Source organism: Trachurus trachurus (assembly GCF_905171665.1).
Source record: "Trachurus trachurus genome assembly, chromosome: 15".
Taxonomy (NCBI): domain Eukaryota; kingdom Metazoa; phylum Chordata; class Actinopteri; order Carangiformes; family Carangidae; genus Trachurus; species Trachurus trachurus.
This window is the reverse complement of record NC_139906.1, coordinates 19065160-19081661: the sequence shown is the minus strand read 5'-3', so window position 1 is coordinate 19081661 and position 16502 is coordinate 19065160. Positions and strand designations below refer to the sequence as shown.

The 16502-nt window shown below is 40.5% G+C and overlaps 1 protein-coding gene across 5 annotated transcripts in view; it reads right to left on the bottom strand.

Moving 5' to 3' along the window:
• Window positions 1–2511: 2511 nt before the first annotated feature.
• The window catches only part of LOC310998369 (uncharacterized protein), a 99446-nt gene continuing 85455 nt past the window's right edge, over window positions 2512–16502 (bottom strand). For 4 of the 5 annotated variants that reach the window (XM_083988369.1, XM_083988370.1, XM_083988371.1 and 1 more), the window contains 10 exons: window positions 15946–15990; window positions 15556–15600; window positions 15396–15458; window positions 14925–14960; window positions 13327–13371; window positions 12681–12824; window positions 11429–11495; window positions 11202–11339; window positions 7800–7877; window positions 2512–5002 (listed from right to left, as the gene is read on the bottom strand). In XM_083988369.1, the coding sequence (XP_083844495.1) occupies window positions 4902–5002; window positions 7800–7877; window positions 11202–11339; window positions 11429–11495; window positions 12681–12824; window positions 13327–13371; window positions 14925–14960; window positions 15396–15458; window positions 15556–15600; window positions 15946–15990 (762 nt within the window). In that variant the 3' untranslated portion in view covers window positions 2512–4901. Of the gene's footprint in view, window positions 5003–7799; window positions 7878–11201; window positions 11340–11428; window positions 11496–12680; window positions 12825–13326; window positions 13372–14924; window positions 14961–15395; window positions 15459–15555; window positions 15601–15941; window positions 15991–16502 lie in introns of those variants that run through there. The other variant, XR_014595992.1, reaches the window with a different exon arrangement.

Below are 16502 nucleotides of genomic sequence, written 5' to 3'. Positions count from 1 at the left end.
GCACACAACATTTTTCACACCTTCCTCCCCTGGTTGGTGCGGTGCCTTCCATCCATTAACCTCTAGTCTTGTGTGCATCTTTTGTGCCAGCTACATCTTCAAGCAGAGGGAGCCAACAGTAAAAAAAAACAAAAACAACAAAAAAAATCACACACTCACACAAAACTGTGTTTTTTATGTGCTGTAAAAATCTAGCTCCTTCTGGTGTGTTTTTCTACCCAAGAGATGTTTTGATATATTGAGGACAGTGTGATCGCATTTCTGAGACGAGATGAAATGACCATAAATGTTTGTTTATCCCACTCTCCTTGTACCTCTGTCTGCTTTTTCTTCTCCTGTTCTCCACTCACACTGTTTTCTCACATAAAAGCTCCTCATATTTCTCACAGAGCATTTCAGACAATCATCCGAAGCAGATCAGGATCAGGATCTTGTTTGGTTTAAGGGCCTTTTTCTTTCAGGTATTTTGCTCTGTATGTGCATATGTATCAGCGATCCAGCTGCTGAGAGCCTGCGTGTCTGACTGTCCTCTCAGCCCAGCAGTTTAAAATAAAAAGGAGAGAGGATGAAGATGTCATCAAGTCACACTGACTTCAGTTTATGTTGTAAATCTGTAAAAAAAAAAAATGTTTGACTTGTGGTTAATTATATTTCCTACAAAACAACCTGATGTGAGATTTTTGTCTCATTGTACAGAATGACAACAGAGTGCAGCTGTGCTTACATGGACACATATTCTGGGAATGAGGGAAACCCTCAGTCATGGAAGAAATAAAGAAAACAACACATGCAGTGTTTAATTTATTCTCTATGCCGGTATCAGTCTGTTATGGTGTGCCTCGTGATGACTGTAAAATCAGGAAATAATGTCAAATCAGCATTCTCATTTGTTTTTCAATAACAGTCTCACCTCAAAGTCTATTTAGTAGTTGTTATGAAAATGTGTATCCGACTTCAATAACTTCTTATTTACATTTTCTTACCAATGATGTGACGTGAGTTAAGTTCAAGAATCATTACTAAATGGACTTAACAGTGAAATTGTATTTCAACTGCTGTTTACAGGGTCTGAAATGAGCTTGTAGGTACAAAATCTGTTCTGATAATTTATGGCTATTCCATCCAAATATTGGGAAGTGTCTGCCAGGGGAAACTGAGATTTCCAAGTAGTAACACAACCTCTTAATGGTCCCCTTACAGTTGTGGAGTCTACTTAACAGTTCTGTCGTAAATACAAGTCATGAATGTCACAAATCTAGCCCATGGATGTTTTAGAAAAAGGTTCTACGAAGAGACACGTGCATTTGTTGACAAGCTGACACCAATATACCTGATGCAGACATTTCTTGCCATATATTTTTAGATTTAAAAGAATAAATGTAACCTTATGTTAGAGCTAAAAAAACACAAACAAAAAAACACAGGAAGACAAGAAGTAAAGCACTGAATAACATTTATTGCACACGTGTAAGGCAGGTGCCATTAATCAGTGTAGATAAAAGATGTCACAATGAAAAGTGTAAAATATAACCTCTGATACCTGGTAACCACATACACACTGGATCATTACTGCCCTTGGCTCTCCAGCAACAGCTCAGTAAAACCCACTGATACTCAACATCCAGGAACTGCGGCACATCCCGTAATACGCACACATGAGGTTTCAATTGCTTTTTCAGTGAAAGGCAACAGTAAAGTGTTATACAGCTACTGGTGTAGACATGTGGTAAACCAAGACTGAGGTAGATATTCAACGAAACAAAGAATTTTAAAAACACAAAGTAAAGTCACTCGGCACAAAATGAGCTTATAGAGGAGCAGAGATGAGTTAACAGTGAGAGCAGCAGGCAGACATTTTTTAATCCAAGGGACCATGCTGAGAGGCTGATCCATATTCCCCCTCATGACAAGCTTATTTACAAGATTAGATTATATGTGGCAACAGGATCAGGTTACATTACTGCGGAAACAATAAACGCAAGTGAACGATGGGGATGTATAAAACTGCTGTTGTTGTTTTAAGTGAATTTTGCATCAGCCGTCGAGCATATCTTTAGAAGTTAAACAGCATTTCATCTGAAGGATGCTTCAACCTGCAACACCTCAGTCCTTTAGAGTTTTCTTTCATCTGACATTCTCCACTTAGAATAAATGGATTTTAACTTGGAGAGCTGTGAAATGGCTGGCACCAAATTGCCAGTGAAGTGGGCTGTGACATCAGGAGCCTTTTCTTTTTTTATCATTATTATTATTATTATTTTCTTTTTTGTTCTCTCTAGCTATCATACTGTTTAGCTAAATTGAAGTCACATACTAATGCACATTAATATCAATTCCGGCTAAATTCAATATATGCAAAGAGCCGGTCTCTCATCAGTGCACCCAAAAAGTTCAGATCCCATTAGTTTGCTGATGCTGTCTCATTTGAATTTGGTCAAGGTCGGTGTTATTGTCTCCAAGGGGAACCCATTAAGCAGAATATGAAAATTAGGGTGATGAAAGGACAGAGGCCAAGAGAAAGAAAGGATTTTATGAAGCCTATAACCCAAAGAAAGATTGTTTTCCATTCACATTACAAGCAACGACAAAATAAATATGTATCCAGCAGGGGGCTCTTTCAACTCACAGATGAAGTCAGTGGCACACATTTGATTCAATACCCATGTAAAATAAGACCCACTCATACTGATAAACTTCAACAGAGATAAAAAAAAATAAAAAAAAGGAAATAAAAAAAATAAACCAAGCCGGCATGCTGAGAAACCATAAAACAAAAAATCCTCTGCAGCTTCAGAATAAGATGTGAATTATAATTTAACATGTGTAGGAGAAGCATGATGACTTTCTATGATGTGAGACATGAAGTGAAAAGGAGAAAAAAAAGTGTCAAACAGATCTTAGAGGATGAAATTCAGACAGAACCGAGTTCTTAGCATCACAAAAGTTCAGATACACCCACAGAACTTTTCAAACATTAATCACAGCAGGAGACTTAAAAGCGAACTTAAAGCCTTTGAGTCGAACTTGTGCTCAAAATGAAAGCGTGAGCAGGGTAATACAGATGACAGGCTAATTAATATTTTCTCCTAAATAAAACTTTGTTGTTTAGCGTGATAAAAGTTAGAGATAATTTCTTTAAATGAACAAATCGCACATTTCCATGAAAATCTTCAAATGGAGCACGGATTAAAATAAAAAGCGTGGACGCTCGGAGCCTTTGTCTTTCTGTCTTGAAGGAGTTCTGCATATTTTCACTGTAATTGTCCTTGGTGAGATTTTCAGCCTTCCTGGGTGTGATAATGATCATAAGGCTTAAGGTGAAGCTGACTCAAAGCTTTATGAAATTACATTAAAAATGAATACGTCAAAGCAAATAAATAAATAGATCAAAACTCCAGTCTTAAGACACCCCCCCCTCCAAAAACAACGACAAAAAAAAGGTACATAGTGACACAAAAGTGCCGGTCAGTGAGTGAAGAACCAGGATGTACACCATGATACTGTTTAAAACTAACAAACAAACAAAAACAAGTTCAAGTATGTTTATGAGTATAATGGTTCACCAGAATAAGAAGTCTGAAGGCGTAGTGTAGTCGTCCGATTTCCTTTGTGTGGCTGCAAATCAAAAATATACAAATAAACCAGAGGAATCATCATACACGACACTGTATGTAAACAATATACGTTAATAATCATCTCAGACGCAGAAACTCATCAACATCTGCGGTGATGTACGAGTGAGAACTAAAGTGAAAACCTCAATGTATCATTACGATGCATTAAGCTTATGCTTATGAACTGTAATTATATTGTCAGGTCCCATCACAAACCCCATTAGACAGGAAGAAAAAGAAAGAGAAGGAAAAAACAAACAATAAAAACACTCATTCAACGTATTTACATATCAGACTAACAGTGAATGTGGATGTGAGGTCACATTTCACTGTTACGACAAACGACAATGTTTAAAGTACATTCTTTTCATGTGGAAGAATCTGCCCTTGGTGTCTGCGCATTACAGTTGCAGACAAATATTATCAAACCTCTATTTGATGATGCCAAACCTACAGAAAACGGGACAACATCTTTATCAATGATTATACTGCAGGTTGTTATAAAAAGAAAAGATTACCATTCACACTGCAAATGCAATGAGACAATTTTAGAAAAAAATTGCAGAAATTAAGTAATCCAAAAATGTATTAACCCACCTCCTTATGAAAATATTACTGACGACTTACTGACTTTGTAAGAACAGTCTTAAAATAAATAATTTCCACATCAGTAACACATCCGCTGCACTTTGGTTGCATAAGGTGTTTCAAAAATCTGTAATTCCCTTACACCTACACATAAAACAAGGATGTTCATTCAGCTAATCTCTCTCTCTCTCACACGTACTCACACATGCACACACACACACAAAAGAGATGCACCTTCTGCCAGCACATTGGCTTATCTGAATAAGAGCAGCCCATTAAAGAGACAAACAAATAATTAAGATCATGTTTTCAGACAGGACTGAACTTGACAAAACAAAGTAATTTCATGGTCTTAAATGACATAATTAGAGTTGACAAGGAATGCATTAAATCACAGTAGGGGAGGTGAAAACAAGAAATAACTTAAAAGCACAAGAACTGGAAAAAACTGATAAACTCAAAGGTTTGCCATTTCATTCAAAAGAAACCCAACAGCAATCCCATAAAAACAAAAACAGACTGCATCCAAATGTTATTGTAAAGTGGATAAAAGAGGTCAGTTGTGAGTCTGTCTGATAAACCGGAGTGGAGGAAGCTGTCAGATACGGTGAGGCCGTCCTTCTGCTGCTCCACGGCTGCTGCGCTCAGCCTCGGAGCTGGGCGTCTGTCTTCTCACGAACCCAGACCTCTCCACCGGGCTCATACGGATCGACGGAGACAGTCACCGGGGTCGCACGTCCCTTGGGGTCCACGGGGGCCTGGGGGGCCAGGGGGGCCTGGAGAAGTCATCCCAGGAGGGCCTTGACAGAGAATTAGACATTATTGATTCCTGAGCTGAAATGCACTTTATCATCGTTCAGTAGAGCTTTCCATTAGCGATAAGACAGGCAGGCTGACGTCCCATCACACAGTCATAAACTGTCCATACTGAGAGGCTGAAGACGTCAGACAAACTGCAGGTATAGAGACTTAAGTACTACAGGTACATACACATAGCTACAGGATACTTTATATTGATATATTTGTTTCTGTGCAGTACATCAGCCAATAAGTAATTGTAGTTCAGAAATGCCATGTTGTTGTGTACATAAATTATTCAGAGCAAACTGTAATCACGACATATGATGTTATTGAAGTCACTGTAAACAGAACATTGGAACACAGTTAATTACAGTGCACATCAATAGTTAATTACAAGTGTTATGTGACTTTCCCTGCAGTTGTCATATTCATATTGGAAAATAATTTTTATTAATAATACTGTGACATTAGTTCCAGTCATCTTGTCTGCACTAAATTCTCCTTAACATCATCATTTTCCCTCAATACGGCAACAACATCCCATTATGTTTTTCACTTAAACGCCGATGAGCACTTCTAATGTTTCCTTTTTTCACTTAAAAGCTGGATAGCTCATTTACACTTAATGTATTCTTTAATTTCACTGTAACGACATAGGAAATACATGTAATCACGCTCCAATAGGGCAGCCATTAGTCTCGTGTTACTTAGCAACAGCTCGTAGAGGTTGAGAGGTAGTCGATTGTGTCCGTAGCTTTTTGTATACAGCGTTTACCAGGGATGTCAAACATACGGCCCGCAGGCCAAAACCGGCTCACCAGAGGGTCCAATCCGGCCCGCGGGATGAATTTGAAAATTACAGAAGCCAGAAGAGGCATAATATATAAGTATATAAGTATTTTTCTCAAGAAATGTCAGGTTTTTTATAACATATTTTGGAAAAGGAGGGTTAATTTGCACTAAAACAAAGGGAACAATTAAGAGTTTTCGTTATTTATAGGTTATTATGCTATTATTTCACTCGTCCGGCCCACTTGAGATCAAATTGCGCTGTATGTGGCCCCTGAACTAACACAAATACAAACAGGAGCAACACTGTCGTTTTCTCTTCAACATGTCTTTGTAAGCCTGTTAAAAACAAGTCCAGCCACAGAAGTGTCCGTTACATCAGTCGGAGCTCAGGGGAGCTCCTCTACAGCTTGTACAAAAAGAAACACAGCCCTCTCTCCCTCCCTATGAAAACACAACTGGGCCTTTTCCTCATGACACGTCCATCTCCTCTAAGTGCTCACACACAAACTGTCCACACAGCACAGCGGTGGGTTACGCTGCTTCCATTGGTGGAAGAAGATGCACGGAACAAAGAAAAAGAAAAAAAATATATTTTCTTTTCTCCAATTATTTAAATCAGCGTTCAGGCGGCAACTTTTAGTCGTCTGCTTACAGCTGCTAGCTTAATCGTGCTAATTAGCTACAGGAGAGCAGCAGAGAGCTAATGCGCCACAGGTGGGCATGACTTAGCGACAGCAGCATCAGGAGGGATTACCATCAGAGTCTGTTACAAATAGATGATGCAAAGACGGCAAATGGACAACGTCGTGTCCTGCCAGGAGGACATTTACTGCCTCCCGACTGTCTTCTGTATGTGACTCATATTATCCCGGTCTTCATGGACCTGTGGGGGGAAGCTCCAGGGGGAAAGTGCTCTTTGTGGATGTCAGAGAGTACAGGCTGTCCTTAATTACGACGACCATTGTCCAGAGACATGTGAGTCTAAATGCAAAGGGAGAAGCTAGTTCAACTATCTGCTACAGCTGAAGTCTAACTCCACAGGCTGTGCTGAAGGTGCCTACACAGCCCTAGAGAGAATGTCTTTCACCGGCTGTGATTTGTTGTCTCCAGAGGACCTACAGCCATGTCCCCTTTTCCCTCCACATCCATTATCCAAATAGACACCGGAGGTTACATGACTTTAGGTCCAGTGTTAAACTCCTATAGTAACAGGCTGGAAGTCAGTGAGCTAGTCCCACTTCTCATTGCTCCGTCGGGGAACAGGAAGTGATTTCTTAGTTCACAGGACAAGCTGACAGCCTGAGTTGTGTTCAGTGAAACTTTTTGTCCAACATAACACCAAGCTGGGCTTTTTTTACTCTACAGTCAGTGCTCCATCACTGCAGCATTTTACAAACCATTGAGGGGGTCCTCTGAGTTTTAGAAAACATAGTGCAAACTGGGGGTTGTGTTAATCTCCAGCATGCTGAAACACCAAATGAAGGGTGAAATAGAATTTCAGGTTTGAGATGTGACACAACCCCCAGCTCTCTGATAGCACACTGACACACACACACACTACACACTGCTCCTTTCAGCGGACAGTTAGGAAAACGAGATAAACAGCAGCGGATGCAGAGGAGGCAGGGTTGTCCATGCACTTCCTGATCAATTCTATGTTTTACTGTCGCTTTTGTTGTTTGGTCAAGTATCTTTATTATTACATTATTATTATTTACTGAACTTTGAATTTTGTCAGGATTCTCCGTATTAAGATTTACACCAGAATTAATTTAATATTTTTAATGAAAATGCCAGAAATGGTAAATAAAATAGCAAAATACACTTCCTCTCAGAGCAGTCTTCACTCGTGCTTCTCTCTATTTATTGCACAGTATCACTTCTTCCTTGTTTTATTCTGCTAAACCAGTAGCTCAAGTCTCTGTCTGACTACATTCAAAGCACATAAATTATATATTCAGTACTCTAACCAGGATGTATCTGAATCCAGTGTGGTGTTCTTACCTGGTGGCCCCATGACTCCTGGGTCTCCTTGTAACCCCAGACCAAGTTGGCCTCGCTCTCCTTTCTGACCCCGGTACCCTGCGGACAGACATAACACTCGGGCTGAATACTAGTGCTGCTAAGAGGGAGCCGATCTGAGCAGTGTCATGTTTTACGGACTGTGTGTCACAGTTAGTGAGATTAGTAGAAATGCCATAACGTTAAAATCAAAGGGCTGTCAAGATGGGGACACACTTCTGAAGTCTCTGTATCTATGCGGCAAGACCGACATCACAGATTAGCTTCTTGATGATATATCATCAATATGATAACAATGCGAGGCATCAAGTTTGCAGTTATGTAGGGAGAAGCAGCCTTTGTAGTGGATGTAGAAACAGGCTACTCTAGAATTCCACTTTCAATCCCAAACCTCTGAATAATAAAAAATATGTACTGACATCCTGTCAAAATAAAAATCATCAAACAAGCCATCTGCGCATTAGTGTTCGAAGAAGGAGAGGAGGGCGTCGTGGGCTTGTACAGCTTTCTGTCTTTGAAGATTTCAAAACAGAGCAAATATGTTTTTTTTCAATCACAGGTCAGGCACATGGGGTCACTAAAGGCATTCAGAGAGTGACAAGAGAGGCGGAATCAAAGGTGGATTCATTCTATAGGAAACAAACAGATGCAACAGATGCAGAGAAAAACAATCACGTCTCTTCATAGCAACTAGACTGACAATGATAAAGTTCAAAAGAAATGTAATTCTCTGCAAGAACATGATTGTAAAATGAAATAAAAGCTAGTGCAGGAAAAACTCAGCCTTTCTCTATTTGGCTGCAGAGAGAAAACTTGATTATATCTGAGATGAAAAAAACAAGCATTGTCGAACACACGCACATGCTAAATTTGTCAAAAAAGGTGGAATAAAAAAAAGTGCAATAATGTTCAAGTCAGACCAGCAAGCTTTCTCACTCCATGCAAAGCCGGTAGATCTTAACATTTCAAAAAACAGCAGCATACCAAGTAAGAACGTGTGGGGCTGTGAAAATATTCCCCCAAGAGGCACTTAAAGTAATGGAGTCTCAGGACCAGCAGTTGCATGGAGTGCATCAGAAACACTGAAAGGAGTATCAAGCTTTGCACCGCCTGTCCCAAAGGGGAAATGCTTCAATGCTTACATGTCAGAGAAAATCTCAGAAAAAAGGCTTATGAACGCCTCAAAACCGATTCTCAGAGAGAGAGGGGCTATCCACACATTGTCGCAATAACGAGACTTCTTTCAACACTCACAGAGCCCGGGGCATTCATTCAGGCAGGAGACGTACCATGGAGAAAAGAGCACTGTACCTTAAGCATTAAAAAAAAAAAAAAAAAAAAACTGAATAGCACACAGGGCAATAAGCTTAGGTGGCATGCTGGACTTATGCAGAGTGATATATTGAAAATGGCACACTGCGTCAGTACACGCTTTAAAACAAATTGTTGTGAGGGACACTAATGGCCAAAACACATTAGTAAGGAATAATATAGCCACAGAGTGGGTTTTCCAGGCTTGATTGATAGGATTGCATTTCTGCACCTGTTGTACACTGTTGTATGGACAACAACATCTATTCATTCATGCTGTGCCTCACAAAAAAACACCTTTCTTAGAGCAGCTGCTCCATCAAAGAGCAATTACTGTGTGATATTTACTGATATTTCCATATTGTACAGAGCAGCTCCAAAACACAGTTTGTATCCTGATATAATAAAAGACACTTAAAGTCAGTATGAATAAATATACACAAACCACTGAAATACAAAATTAAAAATGAATGTTAAAACAACAAAAAGCTGAATTTATGAAATGCGCACTTAACACACAATGACTTACATCAGTGAGTATTTCCAGCATGATCTCAAAAGTCAAAGATGAATAGAATGACAAATAGGCACTCAGTTACAACAAAGAGGGAAGAAATAACAAAAAAGAAATGATGCTCTTCAGCATGCATCCTTATGGGTATTCTCTAACAGCTTGAGACTTTCAACCTTACGAAATCAAACCATGAGGAAAGAAAAAAAAAAGAAGACTGTGAATCCAACAGAGGGGTTATTTTTCTCCATAAACAATTCATTTTGGCATATTGGAGAAGAAGTCAAATTGGATATTCCAGAGGAGCGCAGTCTCCAGCGGAGGATGACGAGAAATAATGAGGAAATATTACCCCAAACTCTCTCCCCAGCTGAGTGGAGGCACAAGTCAACAAAGAAAAAAAAAATTAAGAAGTTGTTGAATTTTTGATTTATCAAAGGGAATAACTTTCCTCTTTAGTTTCAATAAATATTTATTGCAAAGCTGCATTAAGGATCACCTATAAAACACTTGTTTGAAGCATTAAAAAAATTAAACAAGCAGAACAAAATCCAAGACACGTGTACTGTAATGCTAGTGGCATTAACACAGCACAAATACTACTTTTAACTATATTATTCATGAATGAAATGAAAGCAGCATTTTATATTAAAGCACTGGGTTAACATGTAAATGGTCTTGAGTAATGTGAGGTAGATACAAAGCTTATAGAGAAAGGCTGATGCAGTGGTGTTTTTGACCTGCACCGTCACGTAACACACTCCTCCTCTTCAAAAGTTAAGATACCAGAGTTCTGCTGCGGATATAATACAAATCTAGGCAAGTTTGAGGTATAATGCCTGACCTGCAAACCATCAACACTGCATGAGCAGTCAGGAAAGTTGTATCAGTTTGATAAAGAATGTTCAGCCTCTTTTCCTGACTATGCTCCTTTTGTATTTTAGGAGCTTTCTTTCCTGGAGTGAGGTATCAATACTGTGGCTCTTTTCCTGTCCACACTGATAATACTTTCTCTTATTCACAGCCAATTCTTCGTTTGTCTTCATATTTCCCAGAGAGCCGCTGTGCACCACACTCCTGGCCTTTCCTCTGCTTCCCGCCCCTCAGTCTGCATTGATATATGGGTGTAAGCAAGAGAAAATACCCATGAATCCCTTCAAAATGCAAGCTTTAGCCTACATTGGTGCCCTCACCCCAACCCAGCCAGCTACCAATGTGCTCTTTACTCTCTTTACATGCAGAAAAAAACATCTTAAACTGAGTGCATGCCAACCTGAAGCCCTGGGTTTATAACAGGAAATATTGCCTCCTTTAAAAAAGGAGATACAACAGCACATGCCGGTTGGACTAATTGGTATATTTAAAGCACCAATGAGCCTTATACATATGCTGGTGGCTACATAAACACTCAATTACATCAGGCAACAAATGGTTAATCAAGTTTCGCCGAAAGTTTTCAAATGTAAATGATGTTATGTCTTATGCATATTGTAACAGAGGTGGTTGTTTTTCTGTGGTTGTGTCAAGGTCCAGCAGTTTTGCCTTCCAACTTCAGCTCCTACCTTGAGGACCAGGAGGTCCAGCCTCTCCTGGCAGCCCTGGCAACCCGTCCTTGCCAGGAGGTCCTGGAGTCCCGTGGGGCGATAAAGCCATCATGTTGGCGTATGTCTTCTGAGGCAATACGATGCCAGACAGCCTCTCTGCAAGGTAAGAAAAACAAAACTTCACATATAAAATACTGAGAGATGACACAAGGGAGAGAACAGCGATTAAAGATGGTTGAAAATACCTTCAACGACCCTCAAAACTTCATTTCGAATGAACACTTTGAGTTCTTCCATGAAGCCTAGATCACCCTGTGGGTAGACACAAAATTCACTGAAGCATTTTTACATAAAAAGACAGGAAATGCATTCAGGCCACAGAAGCAATAACGTTTGTGTAAAGAACTGGCAGCAGAGAAGATACAATAGATGTGAAAATTATCATGGCATGAAAATTAAAAGGATGCCTGACACAAATTAAAGGAAAAGGTGAGTGGACAAACAAGATCACAATGCCCCCATCCATAGGGAACAAGGGAACACTGAAAGGGATGATGAGTGTCATTAAAACACCTTATGGCAGGTCTAGTTGGTTTTTAATTTGTTGCCCATCTGTATCTCTGCTCACAGATCATGGAAACCAACCGAGTGGTGGAGACTCATCGCTGCTGAAATTCAGATTTCTTTAGCTCTTTTCAAATCTACTCTGTGAAATCCTTCCTTGAATTATAATGTAACGTCTGCACCTTAAACCCAGCTGGAAATAAAATGGAAACATTGATGGAATATTCCATTTGATGTTACACGTCTACAAAGAGATTTCTCAGTGTTTCTTTATGTCCAGGAAGAGGGAAAGTATATCTTGTCATGCCAAATCTTTAAGCCTCTACATGTACTGTATGTAACATCAAAGCCAATATAGAACATTACATGCCTTGGTACAGGAAAGGTTTAAGAAACCAAGAATAACAGGTTTTAAAAAAGAAAGCATACTCTCTGTCAGCCATGTGAACCCGTCTCTTTTCAGAGCTGCATCTGTGGCAAGGGGAAACGACTGTAGCCTTGGACCTTGAATCTTTGCATTTGAAACTGTTTTTCATCTCTGCTGTGAATGTTATATAACTGTTGTGACTGCGTACAGTATGTGTAAAATGTCTGTGACACACGGAGGTGTTTTCACTGCTCTGCAGATCTCTAGGCACGCCCACGTATCTCTGTCTTTCTCTCTGTCTCCATCCCTCTCCCTCTCTGACCTTCTGTTGCGCCTAGCTGATCAGGAGTGGGAAGTGTTGAGCAGAAAGAGAACAGCAACCTCCCTTGCACAGCCTTGTTTGATGTTTCATGCAGAAATCTGTGGCTGCACCATTTTTCCCCGCACAGGGAAGGAGAAGTGAACTAGTTACACAAGCTCAGGAAGGAGGTAGGCTGATTAAGATTTTAATCACCTGGGAGGACAGTCTTTGTTTGCTCTGAGGTAGCCGCAAATTTGCAACTTACCCGGAGATTTACACTGTCCAGCTGTCCCGGAGGGCCCACATCACCTTTTTGGCCAGGCGGTCCGATCGGTCCGATGATGCCTGGATCTCCTTGACGACCTCTTTCACCTTGAACGCCTCTTCCTCCGGGAATCCCTGCGTCACCCTGGATCACAGCAGCACAGATTTATCAGAGCTCGATATGATGCTACGAGACATTTGGCATCATACGGAGCAAGATAAATAAAACACAGACTCTCAAAAGCACAGTCATGATCATTTCCAGATCTTACTCACAGCCAACTGTATAATTTAACATGCTACACACGGTGACCCATTTCTATTACTATGTCCAGTCAGTCACCTGTACTTGGGTGCTGTTTCCAAATATAAAGCTAAAAGCCTCATTTGCATCCTCTATTACGAGCATTTGCAATAGATTACTGCAGAAGTGTGACAGAGCTCTTTAATTTTGCCTTGCAAATACAATAGAAAACTGCACTGAGCGTTAAATGCCTTTATCCAGTGCTTATGTGCTTGTGGGGATTAGTCATATTTGTGCTGAAGTGAAGACTTTCATTACTATTCATCAAAACCTTTTTTTGTGCATTATAGTTTGCGCCATGAAAGCAGCTTCTTTTTAGGAAAACAGGAGTGATGCTACTTACACGTTCTCCTTTGGGTCCTCTGTCCCCTGTTCTACCTGTAGCTCCCTTAGAAGTAAAAGCAGAAAAGATTTTATTTTGAGGCTCTGTTGTAGACAAAAACGTAAACTGGAACGTGAATAATTGGAAAAAGAAAGTACGCTTCCCCTGAAGCTTTTCACGCTGAGAATTGATGTTCAGTTACACGCAGGAGGACATACAAATCTCTATTATTTTAATCTGTAGAGGCAAAACTGAGATTATTATGATTTAAAACAACTGTATTGGCATCTTGCTCATATTTACTTCAACATTTGCAGAAGTTTTCTGTTTTGTTGTCTGAGCGAGAGAAAAAAAAAAACTGAGCAAGCTTTTCCTGAATTACCTGACTTTGAGAGATGTACTTTTTTCAGATGACTGTGCATTGATTGCTTCTTACTCAGCTCAGGTGCTTGTATAATATCTCCCCCGTATAAGGTTTCACCTTCTGCAATGTCACGGCTCCTCTGTATCACTCCTGTTTTGTTTTAGAAATGCCTGCTTTCCCAGCAGCTGTCTCGACTGTACGGAGGCGCGGGGGAGAGAAAATACCTGTCTCTGGCTTCATGTCACAACATCTTGTGTCTTCCAATCCCTCCCTGTCACTACTCATTGCTTCCCTTTACTGCGCACACAGCAATACCTCTGGGAGCATCTATGTATCAATTTCCTGCTGGATTACAGGAGCCATGCAAAAGACAATCTGGCATGATGTGGTTTTAAAGCGGGCATCTCTTTGTGATGCTGTTCTCCCCTGCCTGCTTTAATCTGCAGTACTCTGTATTCCCCAGTGCCTGATGGGAGGCTTAAATCTATCATCTTGCCCACTGAAATATGCTTCCCTGAGCATTACATTAAACCTCAAAGCAGTGTGCGCGGAGCGTGGGCATGGGAGCGACGCCACCTGCTAGATGGCACTGTTGTCCCACCAAAAAGTCAAGCAGAAGGACACGAGAATGAAACTGTAGAAAAGGCTCTGTGCAGTGGTGAGATGTGAAGGGAAGAATATTAACTGATAATAATGAGAAAACAATAAACTGTTCGGGCTGTCATTAAGGTGTATGGTGAAAAAAAAAAATCTTGTAAATGAGGCAGCATGAGATTGTACAATGTTGCTGGGAAGGGTCATTCATGATAGATCTGTTCTTCATGCTGTGAGCCCATTCTGTGTGATTATGTAGTAAATAGCGTGTAATGTATTAGATCAGTCACCTAAAAGCAGACTCTGCTGCAGTATTTGTTTCAATTTTAGCCAGGTTCATCAGGCAGGAAAATGCACATTTAATCTAAGTGTCTACTGCCCTCTATTACAAACATTTTATCATTGCCTGAAAGCATTAACTGTATAATTAGGGTAGAAAGACTAAAAGTCAACAAAGCCTTAAATCTGCAGGATTCCATTTAGTTTTTATCGTTAAAATCTCAAATATGCAAATGGCTTTAATGCACTCAGGATGCTGTAGCTTTAGGGGAGGTGGGATGGAGGAGGGGGGGGATAAAAATCTGCTGTGCCATCTTTCTGTACCTCGGCTGATGTAAAGCACTTTCTATAAGGGGATTTGCGGCGCGTTTGCACAACTCACCTTGTATCCAGGAGTTCCATCTTTTCCTGGTCTGCCCTGCTCAAGGAGCGCAACACAAACAAAGACATTTCGTATCAGCTCCCACCTTCGATTGGATCAGCACTGTTGCACTCCTAGTAATCTCCACAGTTAATGAGATATCTCAACCAAGGGATAATGATCCTGATTGCTGTGTGAACACTGTTCCATTGTGCGCTTACAGGGAAAATTACAGAAACAATCTCTGATGGTAATTACATAGAGGAATGTGATCGTCTATACAACACGTAACACGTATTTTATACATGTTGTCCTTGAATCATGTTCCTCTTCCAGTGTAATTAATGATAAAACAACCTGCTGATATACAGTGAAGGAACAGTGTGTTTTCTGAAGCCATATTTGCAGGCTGGACGCCACTGGAAGGTTCTTTGGCAACATCTTGTTATGATTATAAAAGGATGAGCAACAGATTTCATGTAGCATCCTTACAGCAACACCTTGGGGTCCCTCGGGCCCTGGGAATCCTGTCTCACCGACCGGCCCCCTCTCACCCTGTCAGAGAACAGAGACAGCCGATGTGTCAGTCGGCAGTGACAAAGGAATGACGCGTGGATTGACAGCTCAAAGAGAGTTAGAGGCTGCATCTCACCGGCTCTCCTGGGATCCCTGGCTCTCCACGAGTGCCGGGCTTCCCCTGTCAATCACAAACATAGGAAGAGAACAGGCCATGTTTGACAGGTCCTCAATAGTGTCATATCTACCGCACCTCTACAACCTCCCATTTATTATATAGCAACCGGCTGCTACTATAGCTGCACGGAGAATCCACCAAACAGACCACAGATCTATATCCGAGCCCTTAATCGAAGCAGTGTGGCGTTATGGGACTCCTGTTTTGATAGCTGCTATTCTGAGTTCTCCGTGAAACATCATCGACTTGTTGCCAGCAGCGGACTTAAACAACACAGATTGATCAAGGAGGAGCATGAGTCAAGGTAAATTAATCTAGAAGAAGAAGAAGAAAAAAAAACTCACTTACTAGAGGACCTGATGTCCCGGCTGGACCAGGCAAACCAATATCACCCTGAAGGAAACAACAATACGTGTCACTTGGAAGATACACACATGCCATAATGAATACACATAAATCACTCACTTCTATGTCAAGCAGAGACACTTATAGTGATATTAGAAACTGTCTAAACCTGAAAATAAATAATGAAAGCCTATGCACCTCAACATTTGGACAATGTTGCAATGCAAACATTTAAAACACTATGAACTGTCTACAAATTTATCTGTAAATAACCTCCTTACATCACTCCTTTGTTAGTATAACCTTACCCCGCACACACGCAAACACACACACACACACACACCATCAGCTCTTTCTATTCTGTGAGAAATCGCACACAGGGCTAGTTTTGTTCCATTAATGAATATGCGTCCTAGTAGGGGTTCACTGTGTGGATGGTTACCTGTTAAAGAAACACTTAAGCTCCACACTGCTGTTGTACTACTGCACTATTTCCCATTTAAAAAATCAACCTGAATTTAGTATAGTCAGGTTTTCAAAAAAGAGAAACAGCAAGTGAT